Below are 15,831 nucleotides of genomic sequence, written 5' to 3' on the forward strand. Positions count from 1 at the left end.
TCTACTTATCATTAGTTTCTCGAAAACATTAACCTCTGGCTCCCCTATTGCCCCGACCCATAAAGAGTGAGATTTGTTACCCGTTACTTTGAGTTCGGGGTCTAATTGGTGCGGGCTGAGCATGTGTGGGTCGGGAAATTTTGGCCACTCTTCTTGGGACTACCGTAGGAATTTCGGACCTTGAAACCAGCGGTGCATTGTGTTTAAGATCTCCGGTTCTAATCCACGACAGCAGTCGTCTGCGGGGTTTTCTTTGCTTGGGACGTACATCCATCGATTGACGTTTCCGTCTTCTAATATTTCACCTACGCGGTTGGCCACATATGAGTTATATCGGCAGTGTTCTGAAAATATCCATCGTAGTACGGTGGTAGAGTCTGTCCAGTTAATAACTTTTTCTAGGGGAACATCGAGCTCCCTTTTGACTGTATTTACTAGCCGGTAAGCCATAAGAGCTCCGTTAAGCTCGAGGCGGGGAATCGTGCATGGTTTTTTTGGTGAAATTCTTGATTTCGCGCAGACGAAGGCGGTTTCGACTCGTTCTGAGAACTCCATTCTGATGTAAACGACTGCACCGTAACCGTTCTCTGATGCGTCGGAAAATGCGTGCAATTGTGTGTTGGTTGGGGAGTCGGACGTGGACTTGAAGCACCGTGGAAGGTTGATTTGGGTTAAGAATCGGAGGGAGATATTCCATTGCCTCCAACGACTCAAAAGACTCTCCTCGAGTGGATCATCCCATGAAGTTGAGTTCTCCCATGCGTCTCGTAAGAGTTGTTTGGTTGAGAACATGACTGGGGCTAGGAATCCTAACGGATCGAAGACGCTGGCTACTGATCTCGGAGCTCCCTTTTGGTTTTACCTATTTCTGGTACTTCGATGTGTAGTTCAAATGTGTCGTACTGGCAATTCCACTGAAGACCTAGGGTTCGTTCCGTGGGGAGATCGTCCAAATCTAGATTAAGAGTCGGTTTAGCTAGCAGGGAGCCTGGAAGTGATGCTAGGGTTTCTTTGTCCGACGAGATCCATTGGGTCAGCTTAAAACCGCCGCGGACTAGGCACTGCCTTAGTTGGTTGCAGGTTTGGATCGCGTCTACGCGGTTGTCGAAGGAGTCCATATAGTTGTCGACGTAAAAGTGGTTGATGATTTTGTTGGTTACTCCGGGGAATTCGTGCTCGTTATCTATTCCTGTTTTACGAAGGGCGAACGAGCAGATGGTTGGCGACGAGACCACTCCGAAGATTTGTACTTGCATTTCCATAACCTTGGGTGGATATAAAGAGCCTGGTTCCCGCCAGAGGTATCTTAAGGCAGGGCGGTCTTTCGGAGATACTTTTACTTGATGGAACATCTTTTCGATATCTGCGGTTACTGGGATCTTGAATCGTCTGAAACGAATGAGAATACCCACTAGGTTGGTTAAAAGGTCGGGACCCTTAAGCAGTCGGTCGTTAAGAGATACGCCATTGCACCTTGCCGAGGCATCAAAGACTGTTCTGACTTTATGTGGTTTCCTCGGGTTTACCACCCCATGGTGGGGCAGGTAGAAAGATCTTCCCGGTTTGGTAGAGTTTATGTCTTCTTTGCTGAGTTCTTTGGCGTGCCCTAGGGTGACATTATCTTTCATGTTAGCTGCGTATCTGGCGGTAAACGTGGGGTCTGATCGGAATTTAGTTTCGAGGGTGTAAAGCCGTCTTAGAGCGGCATGGTAGTGTTGTTAATAAAGGGAATAACTACCGATGAATGTCGATGAATGGTGTTTATTCAAGTGATGAACTGTGATGAACTTTTAGAGAGAGTTTTTGGGAGACACACGAGGTCAGAGAGTGTTAGTGAGACTGAACAAGCAGTAAGCAGACGACCCAAAAAAGAAAAGTAAGAAGAAAGGGAAAAAAGAACTAAACAGCATCACAGAAGAAACACAAGGCTAAACAGTTGTCATTGTAATACAACAACACTCCCCCTCAATCGACAATTGGTAAGTCTTCGATTCCGATGGATTTTCGACATTTTTCGAATTTTGAACAGTCCAGGGGTTTCGTAAAGATGTCAGCTAGTTGATGAGATGTATCAACGTAGGAAACATTGATTTCTCCTTCTGCTTGTTTCTCCCGGATGAAATGAAGTCGAATTTGAATGTGCTTTGTGCGTTGGTGTAGCTCAGGATTGTAGACCAGCTTGATGGTGCTTTGATTGTCACACAGCAGCGGAGTAGGAGCTCGTTGAGTGAAGCTGACGTCATGAAGTAAACGGCGGAGCCAAATAGTCTCCTTCGCGGCCTCACAGGCTGCCACGTATTCGGCCTCTGCAGTAGAGAGTGTTACGCAATGTTGCTGCTTACTGCACCACGCTACCGGTCCGTTATTCAACATGAAAACATTTCCAGAAGTTGATCTGCGCGTTTCAGAGTCACCGGCATAGTCTGAATCCGAATAAGTTACGAGAGTGCCGGAATTAGGGCCACCACAAAAGCGCAAACCGTAATTAATAGTCCCGGCAAGGTACGAAAGGATCCTTTTAACGCCATTCCAATGGATTGGTCCAGGGTTTTGAGAGAAACGGGCTACTTGGTTGACGGCAAAGGCAATTTCGGGGCGTGTAGTTACCATGATGTACAGCAAACTGCCAACGGCCTCACGGTAAGGTATTTTTGCCATGCTTGCTATCTCCGTCGGAGATGCTGGACACATTGTCTTGTCTAGGCGGCTGTGTGGATCAGAGGGGACCTTTTTTGGGTTACAATCCGCCATGTTGAACCTCTTGAGTAATTTTTGAATGTAGTGTGGCTGATGTAGAAAAAGAAGCTTCTGGGAACGATTACGGGATATCTGCAAACCGACGAACATTGCTGCTGGGCCAGATGTAATTTCAAAATTTGAGTTGAGGAACTGGACGATGTCAATAGTTTTTGATTGACTGTAACTGCAGATGAGTCCATCGTCGACCCAGATGGCTACAATGGTCAGCCCTTTGTCATCGTGATTGAAATAAACACACGGATCAGCTGAGCTTGGGAGAAGGCCATATTTGGTGAGAAAGAGGTCAAATTTCTGATTCCACGATCGAGACGCCTGCTTTAATCCGTAAAGGCTTTTTAAGAGATGACACACTTGTTTTTCTTTTCCAGCAGTGATGAAACCTTGAGGCTGTTGAAGGTAGATCTCCTCTTTCAAATCGCCGTATAAAAAGGCGGTTTTGAAATCAAGCTGAGATATTTCTAAATCTTCTGCAGCTGCAATCGCTAGTATTGTTCTAAGTGAATCGTATTTCACCACGGGAGCATACGTTTCATCAAAGTCGATCCCAGGTTTTTGCGAAAAACCTTTCGCTACAAAACGGGCTTTGAAGCGCTCGATCTGATTGTCCGGGCCTCTTTTGAGCTTGTAAACCCAACGACTTCTGATGACTGATCTCCCGGGCGGTAGATTTGTAAGAACCCAAGTTCCGTTCTTGATAAGTGAGTCAAATTCTTCTTTCATAGCTCTCATCCAGTGGTTTGCTTCATCCGATTGTGTTGCTTGATCGTAGCTGGACGGCTCTTCAATGTCCGGATGGACGGCAGCAGCATGAAGAGCATATTGAGCACAGTCTGTTTGAGGAATTTTCCACCATTCTCCCGGTGGTTTTCGAACTCGCTGGGGATAGACCTTTTGATTGGTTGTTCTAGGATCAATGTGAGACTCTTCTTTTTCAAAACCATGGAAAGGATCAGCTTCATCGTCTGAAGAAGGTGGGCCTGTCGAAACTGTTGGAGAGGCATTTTTTTCTTTCATTACCCATTTGGTTTGATCAGGATAGAAAATTGGAGTTTCAGCAGTAGGTTCTTCATTAAAAATGGCGTCACGGCTGATCTTGATTTTCCTTTGTTCTGCGTTCCAGAAGCGATAAGCTTTTTGAGTTTCCGAGTAACCAACAAAAATACATTTTTCACTTTTGGGATCGAACTTTTTACGTTGGGACTCCGGGATATGAACGTAGGCTTCACTGCCAAAAATCTTGAAGTGGCCCACATTCGGCTTAGTTTTGAACCAAGCTTCATACGGGGTCGTGGGAATCGTTCTTGACCTAACTCTGTTGAGAGTATAGACTGCACAGCTGATGGCTTCAGCCCACAGTTCAAGAGGTAATTTCTTCATGTGAATAAGACTGCGTGCTGATTCAACGACGGTTCTGTTTTCGCGTTCCGCAACCCCATTCTGTTCTGGATTGTATGGGGCACTGCTTTCATGTTTGATGCCTTTCTTCGACAGCCAAGAATTAAATTCTTTACCTCCGTACTCCCCTCCATTATCCGAACGAAGGATGTGAACTTTCTGTCCAGTTTCAGTGTGGAGTCGGCTAACGTACTGTTTGAATAAATCCGAGGCTTCTGATTTTTGCCGAATAAAATGTACGACGCGAAAACCGCTAAAGTCGTCCTTAAAAATAATGTAGTATAAGGAACCGCCGATTGATGGAACACTCATGGGACCGCAGATGTCCGATTGGATGAGTCCTCCAATGCTGGTGGCTCGATTACGTCCATCCTTTGGAAAGGGTGAACGATGACTTTTTCCATACGCGCAGCCTGCACAAGGAGATGATGACTCGGCGACGTTGTTGATGTTAAGACCATCAATCATGTTGCTTGACGACATTTTGTGGATGTACTGATGGTTTATATGGCCTAGACGTTGATGCCAGATGGATATCGGTGTGGGAACTGATGCAGAGAAAAGTGCTGAAGTGCCAATTGAAGCCGGGGCGATGATCTTCAAACCTAGATGATAAAGATTCCGACCTACTCGCGCTCCAACCAGAACTATTTTGTTGCCACGAGAGATAGTAACTCCAGCACTGTCAAAAGCTACCAGGCATCCAAGGTCAGTGGCTGTTCCTATTGAAAAAAGGTTCGCACCCAGCTGAGGGACAAAAAGAACTCCATTCAGTATGCCTGCGGTCCATTTACCATTGACCCGAGTTTGGATTTTGATTGATCCATGGCCATGGACTTGAAGTGGTTCGTTGTTGATTCCTATACCTTTGATTGGCCAGGCACCTGGCACCACCGCGTGGAAGGTAGAGAAAATATTGCGCTGGTCTGACATGTGCTTGCTTGTACCAGAGTCGGCAATAAACCTTTTAATGCCAGCATGTTCGAGATATGCATCAGATGCAAAAGCGTATTCGTCTTGAAAAGAAAAATCTGCATCAAATGTGAAAGCATAATCTTCATCTAGAATCGGGTCCGTTTTTGCTAGTTGGGCTTGAGTTTTAGCCTTTTCATCAGCGATTCGCTTTCTGCAGCTTGCTTCAGTGTGGCCTTGTTTTTGACAAGAAGGATAACTGCATTTGATTCTTGGCTTACTCATTTTCTTGGACGCCGACTCATTTTTGTTTAAAGGTGGTTGATGTCGAGAAAAGAAAGCTGCATCTGTCTCCTCTTGTCCTCCATACATTTTGTTCAGGGTCTCTTCCTTAAGTAAGCGAGCTGTGAGACTAGCTATATTCTTGTCAGCATCTGGAAGATTGTCCCACGCAGAAACAAAATGGCGAAAACTGGGAGGCAATGTGCATATGATTTTTGTCATGATTTGCAAGTCACTAACGCCAGCTTCAAGATCTTCCAAATTATGTGCCATGGTTTCAATTTCAGTCACATGAGACATTACATCATTGCCTTCGACATAGTTGTATGCGAAAAACTGTTTCTGAGCCAGATGCTTATTTTCAGAAGCATTTTGTTGATGTTGATTTGCAAGACGAGTCCACATTTCATGTGCTGTTTTGCAGTTAACGAGTGTCCTTTGACAGTGTTGAGCGATGGTGGATACAAGGTAGCAACGGGCTGCATTGTCTTTCTTTTTCCACGATGATACTTCATCACTGTTCTGAATTACTTGATCGTCATCATAATCTTCATCTGGGATGGGTTCTTCACCTAGAACAATTTCCACTAAATCGTGCTGTTCTAGAACCATCCATATTTGAAACTTCCAGAAAGCAAAATTTTTGCCATCGAACTTAACGATATGGCTCACGTCTTTGGACGTGAACGTTGACATCCTTTAAAATAAGCTGAGGTTGAAACGGAGAAATTTTTGATTAAACTGGGCCCATAACCTGTTGTGGTAAAGGGAATAACTACCGATGAATGTCGATGAATGGTGTTTATTCAAGTGATGAACTGTGATGAACTTTTAGAGAGAGTTTTTGGGAGACACACGAGGTCAGAGAGTGTTAGTGAGACTGAACAAGCAGTAAGCAGACGACCCAAAAAAGAAAAGTAAGAAGAAAGGGAAAAAAGAACTAAACAGCATCACAGAAGAAACACAAGGCTAAAGAGTTGTCATTGTAATACAACAACAGGTAGTTGTCGGGTAGTGCTGGTTCAGAGGATTTGAAAGGTAGGCCGATCTCGTATCTTTCTCCGTTGTGTCTTATTGAAGCGTTGATTTTCCTTAGCGCTTCTAAGTCTCTGGGAGCTATGGGAACCTTAACGTCGGGGTGGGTGTTTAGTTCTTCGCCGGTGATGAATTTTTGAACTGTCGTTTGAAAGTCAACCTTTTCGTCTTGAGTTGTCGCGAACACATCGAGGGTGTTTGATTTTTGTCTTTTGCGCATTTGCCCCACGATGCACCAACCAAAGGGAGTGTGAATCGCCATAGGTGCGTTCTTCTGATTGACTTCCCTTTTTATTTCTATTACGTCGTGGGCGTCGGTGAGCTCCATACCTATCAGAACTGTAACTTCGGCGCCAGGTAATTCTGGTACTTTGATGCGTGTTAGGTGCGGCCATTCTGCTAACTCGTTTGGTGGAACCACGCGACCCTGGATGTTCAGCTTGTCTATGGAGTATGCTTCTTCCACGTAGAATTTTTCTTTACGGTCCAGTGGGGTGATCGTGATCTGTAGTTTTCGTACTCTGATTAGTGGATCCTGGGCGTGAAAGGTTCGGAATTGCGACTGCTCCCATTCCCCTTTTAGCTTCAGAGATTTTGAGACGTCTTCTCTGATAAGTGTTACTCGGCTGCCACTGTCTTAGAGTCCGTAGGTACGGACTTCCTTCCCGTTAGCACACACGAGTATTGGTACAATTGGTAGGTAGGTTGCATTCTTGCAGAATTTCCGCCAGTTGATTGCGGTACACTCTAAGTACCTTTCTGCTGCCTCTCTCCTCCATGTGATTGGATATTCGAGTAATCATCTTCGAAAGACGGGTTTTCTCAGTGGTTCGCATACGTTTTAGGGTTTCCGGGCTTTCCCTTTCTAGATTATCATTTGCGTCCGTTTCATCCATTGCTAAATAACGACGACTTTGCGAGAGAAATGTATTGACTTGATGTGACAGTCAACCCACAGGTGATGCGGCAGGGTGAAAAAGTTATAGTTAGATGCAATTGATGGATTAATTCTGCGATCTTCTGGCTGTACCGGGCGTAATGGACTTCGTTAAGATGACCCTTTCTTCTCGAAGGTGTGGTGGCAAGTAGCGCCGTCTGGCTGGTCCCAGGGCAAAGCAGTCAGCTGGGGCGTCGGCGTCTTTGTCGCGGTGACGAGGTGGTCTCGGGAGGCCTCTGGTATTGAAGCGTCGTTTGCCTACCAACTTGATGGGGATGAAATCCTTAAGGAGAGATGAACGTGGAGGCGGATGGCACTTAACGTTTTCGGTGTTGCAACGTTTTCGTGCTGAAATCGCCGTCTTCCGCAGTATGCGTCTGGCTGCTATGTTGTTGCTGTTAGGTGCTTGGCTACTTGCTGGTAGATCTGGTTCAGCCTTACGGGTAGTGGCGACGTCTTCGTCAGACTCGGGTGGGAAAGTGGGAAGATTGTCTTCCTCGTCGTCAGTGAAGACTTCGGATTGCGATAGAGATTCGCGCTGATCCAGGTCAGCGTGTGGCTGAGCGCTAGTATAAGTAGGGTGAGAGGGAGGATCTAACGTTTGTTCGTGCCGATAAACGACTGAACGCAACGTCGGGTGGGTGGTGGAGAGGTTAGTTACAGTATGCGACGGGAGTGTAGTGTAGGATTGGGTAGAGAAGAAGTTTGGAGCTGGTTCTTGCCGATATACGACTGAAGGCAGGTGTGAGAGGGGGGGGGGTCTGCTAGATTCGTGCCGGTAATCGGCTGAACACTAAGGTGGGGAGGTGTAGACGGGGAATTCGAAGTTGGTTCCTGCCGGTAAACGACTGAACGCAACTGGTATGATGAAGACGAGGCTGTAGACTCGTGAGTAGTACGCACGGGGTGGAACGGTTCGAGGCGATCCGGTTCGGGGTGATCCGGTTCAGGGCGATTCGGTCTCTCTGGTTCGGGGTGATCGGGTTCAGGACAACCAGATTCGGGGCGGTTCGTTTCAGCCGGTTCGGGGCGATTCGGGTGTGTACCACGTGTAGAAGGTCCAGGCCAGTCAATGGCCGGACACTGTTCTTGGGGCTTAACTGGATGGGCTGGGGAGTTAGACGGAATCTGTTGGTTTTTCTCTTCTGTTAAGATTAAAATTTACCATAGTTGAGTGGGTGGTGAAGTTCCGTCTCTTCCAGCTGGGCAAGCTACTTCTCTATGTCTTCGTCGCGTTGCTGTGCTGCGATTTGGCGCTTCTTAGCTCGCCTCTCCTTTTCGGCCTTTTTGCCCGCTTCGGTTCTTCGACGGCGTGGTCCTCTTCCTACCATTGGAGGAGAAGATGGCAGAGAAAATCTAGTGGCAGTAACGACGGCGGTGATTTAGAAGCAGTGATGGCGGCGTGGTTGTAGCGTGGTGACAGCGTGGTGGCGGCGTGGTAGCAGCGTGGTGGCTGGCTTCGCTCGTTCTTGGTCTGGAAATTTCCTACCTACTTCGTTCTTTGTCTTCCCGGTCGATGCACCAAATTGTAGGGAATGACAAGAACGATTGCTGGCTGGAAACGATTTTGTATTTGTTGAAAGAGTGGAGGCTAACAATGGAAAAGAGTAATTTGTCCTAGATTTCTGAGACAACTTTCTTGGTCCAGTTTTTGCTTGCGACTAGCCCCCCGAGTTGTCTTGTCCTTTCCTCTTTCGTTCTTCCCTTTCCTCCCCCACCCTCTTTTTCCTTGTTTCTGCGCGCCAAAATTAGAGGGTTATTAGATGAGAAGAGAGAGAAGTGGCGCGTGGGAGGAGGGGTACGAGACGGTAAAAAAAAGGGAGAGGGTGTGGGATTGCAAAGTCAATTTGCAACACACCCCCATAAATTAAGCATGGTTAAATTCGGCTAATTAAGACGAATCTTTCTATGCTAATTATAAGTTTCTAACTAAAAGTTAGGGATATTAGTGTTGCAATTATTATCGATCTGGCAACCCTTTTCTTGTCTTCACGTCGTCTGCACCGATAAACTGTTTTATTACTGTTCTTACTTGAAAACTGTCTCGTGTCTTATGGATCCTTTTGTTCTCCCTTGATATATTTGTCGAGTCTCATATCAAGCAACAATAAAGAAACAAGTTAATCAGTGAAACTAGTCTACGAGGTGTTTACTTTTAACAGGTTATGGGCCTAGCTTCGCCATAGGTATTATAAATTGTAATAACGATACTTAAGCAAGAAAGTGAACTCACGCTGGTTTCTGTAACAGAGGTAAAATGGCCGCTGGAATTTTTTCTGCAAAAAATGTTTCTCACATTTCAAAGTTCAAAGGAGATCAGTTCAAATGTTCAATTTCTACAAGTTTCAATTAAGACTTGTTCTAATGAATCATGGTCTACTCGACGTAGTAGAAGGAGTCTATCAGAAGCCAACAGTAGTAGCCCCAGTTGCAAATCCTTCAAATGCTGCCGCTGTAACAGCCAACACGGCTGAGATCAATGAGTGGATGAAGATGGATATCGCAGCACAAAACTTCATTGTGTCTACTATTGAAGAAAAAGTCATGCGAACAATCATGAACTGTACAACATCTCATTTAATGTGGACTCGTCTTCTGAACCAATACGAACTAGCAAGCATGGAAAACAAGCATTTGTTGATGGGCAAATTCATGTCCTATCAGTATGATTCCAAACATGACATAATGATTCATATTGCTGCCATCGAATCCTTAGCAGCTCAACTTCGAGATGTCAACTCTGCTGTTTCGCATGATCAGATCATAGCCAAGATAACTTCGACTCTACCTCTCAATGGTAACAGAAATTACAAGGCCTTTATGTCTGCTTGGAACAGCACTGACAACACAATCAAGACAATCCCACTTCCAGCGTCCAGGTTGCAAGTTGAAGAAAACATGTTGAAGTTAGCTGACGTAACTATGGAGCCATCTGATTCTGGAGCCTTTTTCGTTAACAAAAAGAAAGGGAAGGTTGCATTCTCTGAGTCAAAGAGAGACTTTAACAGAAGTGAAAATTGCCCAAAAGTAATCTGTGCCTATTGCACAAAACTTAATCGAAGAGCCAACCATCTTGAAGAAGACTGTTGGTTGAAACAGTCCTACCTACAAGGAAAAAGCGATGCTGGTAGTGGCGACGCTCTCCTCACTCAATCATCTAGAACTGAACGACCAATCGAAGAAGATTCGTATGCCTTCAAATCCACTGATATTCAATTTGATTCAGATTGTTGGTATGCCGACTCAGGAGCGAGTGAGCACATGTCCGATATCAGAGACTTATTCAACAATTTCCAGTCAATCCCACTAGGCAAGCGTCTTATCAAAGGAGTCGGGAAAAACAACGAGGCACTTCAGGCTACAGGAATTGGAGATATTTCCATTAGATATAAAGTTGATGATGTGTGGCATAATGGCACCCTACGCAAAGTTTTGTTTGTTCCCAATCTAGGTGTGAACTTGTTCTAAATAGAAGCAACAATAGAACGCGATATTGTAGCATCATTCGACACTTAGTAACAACGGAAAAATTGTTGGAACTGGTTCTAAGATTCAGAAGAGACTCTAGAAAATGCATTTCTTAAACTAACAACCGCCAGGGGTATCTGCAGCACTCCCTGCCAGAGCAAAACCAAACTCCATCTAGATTTGGCATGAACGTCTAGGACACGTAAATTTTGCTAAGTTAAAGAAAATGAATTCTGCTAACTTCGTCGATGGTCTCGTCATTGATAATTCAACGGACACTCCCCCCTTTTGTGAAGGATGCGTTTTCGGTAAACATCACCGGCTCCCTTTTCCTACGTGTGGTTGCACTCGAGCAACAAAAAGAGGTGGTCTTATCCACAATGACTTATGTGGACAATGTCTGTTCCATCGCTTAATGGATCTCTCTACTTCCTTACGATCGTGATGACTTCAACGGATATGGCTTTATAAGGTTCCTGAAGAAGAAGTCCGAAGTGAGCTCGCACATTCAATATCTCATTGCCTTGTTTGAAACAGAAACTAATGAACGCATTGTAACCCTTCAATCTGACAACGGAGGGGAATACATGAGCAAGGAGTTAATTCAATGGATTGCCAACAAAGGAATCGTCCATCAAACAAATACAGCAAAAACACCTGAACAAAATGGAGTCGTTGAGCGATACAATCGTACAATTCTTGAGTCAGCAAAAAGCATGCTCCATTCATCAACTCTTGGAACAAAATTTTGGGCGGAGGCTTCAGCAGCAGCTGTCTATCTACACAATAGATTGTCATGTAAGGCTATGCTAACAATGACACCCTACCAGGGATGGCACGGAAGAAAACCGAATGTCTCCCAACTCCACATATTTGGCTGTGACGCTAAAGGACTAAAATGCCAGTTTGTTGGATACTCTGAAACGCAGTAAGCCTTTCGACTCTACGACCCTTCATCCGGGAAAGTAAAAATATCGAGAGATATTATTTTCAATGAAAATCTAAGTGAAGCCCCGATCATGTCATCACCCTGTTGCGATGTAGCTAATGTTGACATTTTGACTGAAAATAGAGTGGGTGGGGATGCATCAGCATCCAATGATCGTGCCACCGTGTCTAATTCAATCATATGTTCCAACGGCACACAAGCAACTAGTGGAGTGGAAGCTGATATTGAACCCTTTCATGGATTTGACTTACCAGAAGCCACAATGGATCCTTCTCTCAAAACAACTCGTATCCGAAGGAAACCCGATCGTCTTATTGAAGACCCCGATTTTCTTTGTGCCACAACCGATGGTTTCTCAAGCATCGTTGAACCGCAATCGTATGAAGAAGCAATCACATCACCGGATGCGAAATAATGGACCTGCGCTATGGAAGAAGAAATGAGTTCTCTAAAACAAAACGAAACTTGCCGTCTAGAAAAGCTTCCAAGTGGCCGCAAGACAGTTAAGAATAAGTGGATCTTCAAAGTTAAAATGGACTCATTCGGTCACCCCATTTGCCGCAAAACTCGCTTAGTAGCCAAGGGCTTCTCACAAAAGGAGGGCGTTTATTACGACGAAACATTTTCTCCGGTGGTGCGCCACAAATCAGTAAGAGCAATTCTATCAACAGCAGCAACGAACGATTTGGAAATTCTACAACTCGATGTAAGAACTGCATTTTTAAATGGTGAACTAACTGAGGAAATCTTCATGGATCAACCGACAGGGTTTACTTCAACTGCTTACCCAACCCACGTTTGTCGTTTGCAGAAAAGCTTGTATGGCATTAAGCAAGCATCTAGGTTGTGGAACATTAAATTTGACGGCCTACTTGTTAATCTTGGATTCACTCGAAGCCCAATTGACTCTTGTGTTTATCACCATGGTGGTGACGGCATCAACATCCTAGCAATTTGGGTCGATGATGGTCTTCTGTGTGGACGGAACAAGAAACGGCTGCTGGAAATAATTAACCAGCTATCAGATCATCCTTTTCCTGGAAATTTCCACTCAAGAAGCTGATCTTTTCATCGGCATCAAAATCGATAGAGATCGTCCTAATCGAACTATCTATCTTTCACAACAACAGTACATCTTTCACATCCTTCACCGGTTCAAAATGGCGGAGTGCCAAAGGGATTACCAGCGGACCCATTTTTCAGACTTCCCTTGGCAGGTGTTGATGGCGGACCTTGTTCACCACCTTGTGACCAGTCCGTATACCATGAGGCAGTTGGCAGCTTAATGTTCTTGATGGTCTGCACACGTCCAGACATTTCATATGCTGTAGGACAAGTAGCACAATTCTGCCACGATCCAAAACAAGTTCACTGGTCAGCTGTGACAAGAATTCTGTCATACTTAAAAGGGACGTCACAATTTGGAGTGGTCTACAAAATCGGAGATAAACCCCAGGTGTTAACCGCATACGCAGATGCGGACTACGCTGGCGACACTGATTCCCGCAAGTCAACTTCTGGATTTCTTCTCATCTTTAATGGGGGACCAATTGCGTGGGGCAGTAGACGCCAATCTTGTGTATCTCTATCTACCACAGAAGCGGAATACGTGGCAATGTGCAAGGCGACAAAGGAAATTGTCTGGGCACGCCAATTATTCGACAGTATTGGCTGCGTACAGACACAACCAACAGCTTTATTTGGCGATAATCAAGGAGCAGTAAAACTCACACCGAATCCAGGATTCCATCGTCGGACTAAGCATATTGATATACGATACCACTATATCCGTGAGCAACAGGTGAGCGGCAATATTGCAGTCGTCCATATCGGAACAAAAGACCAACTAGCCGATCTACTGACCAAGGCGCTTCCGGGCCCGGTTTTTCCAGAGCTCAGAACAAGAATTGGAGTAGTTCCGGTTTGATGTTGCGATTATTATTGATCTGGCAACCCTCTCTTGTCTTCCCGTCGTCTGCACCGATATACTGTTTTATCACTGTTCTTACTTGAAAAATGTCTATTGTCTTATGGATCCTTTTGTCCTCCCTTGATATATTTGTCGAGTCTCATATCAAGCAACAATAAAAAAATAAGTTAATCAGTGAAACTAGTCTACGAGGTGTTTACTTTTAACAATTAGGATACTGCCTGGCTCACGTAGTTAGCATGAAGCTTTTTAAAGTCGGAATGGTATAATTTCTGTCTCTCATGAGATTAGGCATTATGGACAGCTGTGCAGCAATTATGGTAAGGGATACCGTACTCTTCAAGGAACAACCCGGGTTTTCACTCAGCGAATCGTCGTGGGCAGTCGTAACAGATGTATTATTAAAAAACAAGGAGAAGGCCATCGTAGTAGTTGAAGAACACCTTAACGAAATGTCTTTATTGGCTGCCAAACTCAAAAAAGATGGAGCGAAGTTCAAAGAAAAGGACGTACATACGGCTTGGAGAGACCCAACCAGCTTCATGGCGGTGGATAAAATAGAAAAAAAGAGTGCTTTTGTTGAGCAGAGCCGTAAACAACTCCAAATGAAAACTCACGACCTGTGCCCTGACCCTATCAGGAGCAGGACGACTGAAGAGAGGAGTAGTAAACGCAGGCGGCCAGAAAATTAAAACAATGGGGAAGGAAAACCGAGATGTGGTACACGTGCTGGATAAGCACACGTTGATTGTAAATGAAACCTTACAGTTAACACGATCGAATCTTGTTCTGTTACAAGATCCTCAGCATCATTCCTCTATCTTAAACAAGAGGGTGGATTATATTCTAGATTACATCCAGTCTTACGAGTTGATCCAAATTCAACAGGAATAATACTTCGCGGAATTGGAGGGCAAATTTGACACGTTGGAACATGTCATAGTTTGGCTTCAACAGAAAATCGAGGACTGGAAAATTGGCTTATCAACGTTAGCAAGTGGCCACATATCCCAGCAGATATTTCCTCCCACCGAATTACAACGAGTAATAAGAGAAATCAACAATAATTTACCCCTCGTTTGGGTGATACCTTCGGAAGAACTATGGTTAATACACCAAAAAGCACGAGTGTCAGTTGCAGTGATTCACAATAAATTCTGCCTATTTATTGAGATCCCCATTTACGATCATGCTCAACAATTTCATTTATTCCAAATCGTTAAGCTTTCCAAACCAACAGCTAACGGCACGCACGGAGTGCGTTTAAGCAATCTACCAGAATATTTAGCAGTATCACCAGATCTAGATACATTGATTGAACTATCAGATCTCGAAATGCTTAACTGTCGCCAGTTAGAAAGCAGCTTTACAAGTTTCACACTGGATTCTTCAAGAGAGGAAAAATGAAGTCGTGTGCCATCCATAACGTCATGGCTCAATCACTAACGAAGTAGCACAAGATAACGCCTGCTGTCAAACACAATTTGCCCAATGGAATGGCCCGGAGATAGCTTCCCTGTTACAAAATCGTTGGGCATTTTCGATGTTAGGTCCTCATGGCGTCGTTTTTTTGTGTTCACCAGATAGCACACATCTACCATCCACGACGCCTCCAGCTACGAGCCATAGGCTTATTTGAGGTCCCACAAGCATGTACATCACGCACGAATGATTGGATATTTCCAGCAAGTCTGGAGTGTAGCACCACGGCAGCCGCCGTATCAATTAACATGCCTGATTTTGCGGAATAGAGCAAGTGACTGACGCGTACCCCCATTGTTTTATGAGCGCACCTTGGTGTTTTAAGATAGCTTTTGCGGCTGGAAGTCATATATATCGAGATACAAACATGGCTGCCAGCCGCAATTTCTCTCTTAAAATAGTAAGTTGCGCTCGTAAAACAGTAGGGGGTACGCGTCAGTCACTTGCTCTATTCCGAAAAAACATTACAAGTAAAAAAAAGGCAACAGTCGTTCAATTCCCCTCAATAAACACGTTTCATTTCAATCAGGTGAGCAAATATTAGTTCCAACAGGAAAAATGGCAATCAACAACCGCTATGACACACAATCAAATACTAAACCTCCTAGAATATTCTCTTTCAACAACTTGCAGCAATCACCTATCCGTTTGAATGGATAGTAGCTTTTGTTGTCACGGCCC

General features: G+C 44.7%; 1 protein-coding gene across 1 annotated transcript; it reads left to right on the forward strand.

The window, feature by feature from the left end:
* The first annotated feature begins 9,685 nt into the window (after positions 1-9,685).
* On the forward strand, positions 9,686-10,789 carry LOC123467646. The gene has a single exon (XM_045167502.1). It carries the CDS (start codon positions 9,686-9,688, stop codon positions 10,787-10,789), a length of 1,104 nt encoding a protein of 367 aa, XP_045023437.1.
* The last annotated feature ends 5,042 nt before the right edge of the window (positions 10,790-15,831 follow it).

This window comes from Daphnia magna, unplaced genomic scaffold (assembly GCF_020631705.1).
Source record: "Daphnia magna isolate NIES unplaced genomic scaffold, ASM2063170v1.1 Dm_contigs212, whole genome shotgun sequence".
Classification (NCBI taxonomy): Eukaryota; Metazoa; Arthropoda; class Branchiopoda; order Diplostraca; family Daphniidae; genus Daphnia; species Daphnia magna.